Genomic DNA, 2,352 nt, shown 5'->3' with positions numbered 1-2,352 from the left:
GGTAGATGCTGTGGGTTGTTTATGGTGTCCTATTTTCTTTTTTTTTTTTTTTTTTTGGACCTTGAGTCTGTAATAAAGATTGATTATTATGAATAGCGGAAGTGGGTTGGGTTTGGAGGGAGGTTCACTGATTGGCTTAAACCGTGTTCAGACTGCAGCCAATAGGAGACTGGTACGCGCTCCTTTAAAAGTATAATCGCAGCTTTGTATTTAATCATTCATTGGTTTCAAGTAGTTTTGAGTTATAATGAGTGGAAGGGGTAAAACCGGTGGAAAGGCCCGCGCTAAAGCCAAGACTCGCTCCTCCAGAGCAGGGCTGCAGTTCCCCGTCGGTCGTGTTCACAGGCTTCTCCGCAAAGGCAACTATGCCGAGCGCGTCGGTGCCGGTGCTCCGGTGTATCTGGCCGCTGTGCTCGAGTATCTCACCGCTTTTTAAAGTAGATTAATTTATTTGAAACCATTTCTAATTTCTTTTCTCTTAAGTTAAGTGTGAAAATACATGTGGTTCCTAAACAAGTAATATGTCACATTGCACTTATCTTCAGCAGTTAAATGTATATCAGTTCACCCCTTATGTTTCTTTAGCCATATCAAGAGCGTATTTTCATAATACACACTTTAAATTAAAAAATGTAATGTGTGTATTATGAAAATACGCTATTGATCTGGCCAAAGAAACATAAGGGGTAAACTGATATATGCATTATTTAATAGTTTGTACGTAGTTACAAATGTCCAACTCCACACATTCAGGAAGGTTTAAAAAAAAAAAACAATCACAGGATTTGACTTACAAATTTAAGACTTATTTCGCTATTCTGCTTTCATATAAGACTAAGAACAGGAATACAGGACATTTTTAGGCGGGAACCACAAACTGTCTTCTCTGGTTTGAAAACATGAGACGCACATTCATTGGTCAACTGTCTTCTAGAGACGCCAGACAATAACCAATCAAATACCTTTGAATCTCTGCCGTCCAATGAGCGCATGGCAGTCTTAGGCTTCAAATAAGCGTTGCGTTTTGTTCACTACTTCATTTTATTCGTACTGTTTGAAGTGTTGCTGTGAGATAATGGCCAGAACCAAGCAAACCGCTCGTAAATCCACCGGAGGCAAAGCCCCGAGGAAGCAGCTGGCGACTAAAGCCGCCCGTAAGAGCGCACCCGCCACCGGTGGCGTTAAGAAACCTCATCGTTACAGGCCCGGTACCGTGGCTTTGAGAGAGATCCGTCGTTATCAGAAGTCCACTGAGCTGCTGATTCGCAAACTACCCTTCCAGCGTCTGGTGAGAGAAATCGCTCAAGATTTCAAGACGGATCTGCGTTTCCAGAGCTCCGCTGTCATGGCGCTGCAGGAGTCCAGCGAGGCTTATTTGGTCGGTCTGTTTGAAGACACCAACCTGTGCGCCATCCACGCCAAGAGGGTCACCATCATGCCCAAAGATATCCAGCTGGCGGAGAGCGCGCTTAAACCCACAGCCGCTTCAGCCGCACAAACCCCGAAGCCTCTTTTAAGAGCCGTCTCAATGTTTCTATGAAAGACGATTTCCATTGAATCATGTGAATTAAGTTCATGTGTGAAGTAATTTCGGTGTGTTTGCTGAGTCTAGACGATTTAAGTTTAATTTCATGTCTGTATACCAAAGCAATTATAATACATATGTAATGCGTATAATGAGAGGAAACTTCACTTCAACGTTAAAAAAACAAGCAGTGTTTTCAACCTACATTCAATACTATACCAGTCTCTGCTTTTATTTATGGAGAAATCCTTGTCTAGGCACTAAGTTGAGACATCCCTGGCGCGTGGAAACGTTCATTAAAGATGTTGAAATGTTTGTTCGGTGCTGCAAACGGAAGTGAATTCGTGTTAAGAAGTGTTTATATGAATTTATTTCAATGTATTTCCGCGTTCAAGCTCGAGAAGGCAGACCTAGATTTAGATCAGGCCTAGCCCTAGAAGATGACGTTTAGTACCGCCCCTGCGTGTGGTTTCAACGAGGTCCTCTAGTCAAGCATAAAAGGTGCGCCAAAAGAGTTTATTAGGTCAGTAAACGCAAGTCCTAATGCATCATTTGTATTATCAACGTGAATGTTAAAATCTCCGACAATTAGCACTTCATCAATTGAACCTTTGGCTGCTTTGCTCCATCAATCTCCTAACTTTAAAGGTATTACACGGCATGGTACAGAGCATAAAATTTCATTATATGCAGACAATGTTTTACTATATGTATCAAGCCCAGCCTCCTCAATACCACAAATGATTTCACTATTACAGGAATTTGGCAATTTCTCTGGTTATAAGCATAATATGATTAAAAGTGAGTTTTTCCCGATTACTTTGACC

The 2,352-nt window shown here is 41.7% G+C and overlaps 1 protein-coding gene across 1 annotated transcript; it reads left to right on the top strand.

The window, feature by feature from the left end:
- Positions 1-1,034: 1,034 nt before the first annotated feature.
- LOC107728030 (histone H3-like) lies at positions 1,035-1,835 on the top strand. The gene has a single exon (XM_016538087.1). It carries the CDS (start codon positions 1,076-1,078, stop codon positions 1,538-1,540), a length of 465 nt encoding a protein of 154 aa, XP_016393573.1. The 5' UTR covers positions 1,035-1,075; the 3' UTR covers positions 1,541-1,835.
- The last annotated feature ends 517 nt before the right edge of the window (positions 1,836-2,352 follow it).

This window comes from Sinocyclocheilus rhinocerous, unplaced genomic scaffold, assembly GCF_001515625.1.
Source record: "Sinocyclocheilus rhinocerous isolate Xijiao unplaced genomic scaffold, SAMN03320098_v1.1 scaffold1900, whole genome shotgun sequence".
Classification (NCBI taxonomy): domain Eukaryota; kingdom Metazoa; phylum Chordata; class Actinopteri; order Cypriniformes; family Cyprinidae; genus Sinocyclocheilus; species Sinocyclocheilus rhinocerous.
Note: the sequence above shows the minus strand (reverse complement) of the source record. Positions and strands in the feature narration are given on the sequence as shown.

What these genes read in the sequence shown, in the direction of transcription:
- LOC107728030 (XM_016538087.1), top strand. Translation starts at nt 1,076, where the DNA reads ATGGCCAGAACCAAGCAAACCGCTCGTAAATCCACCGGAGGCAAAGCC.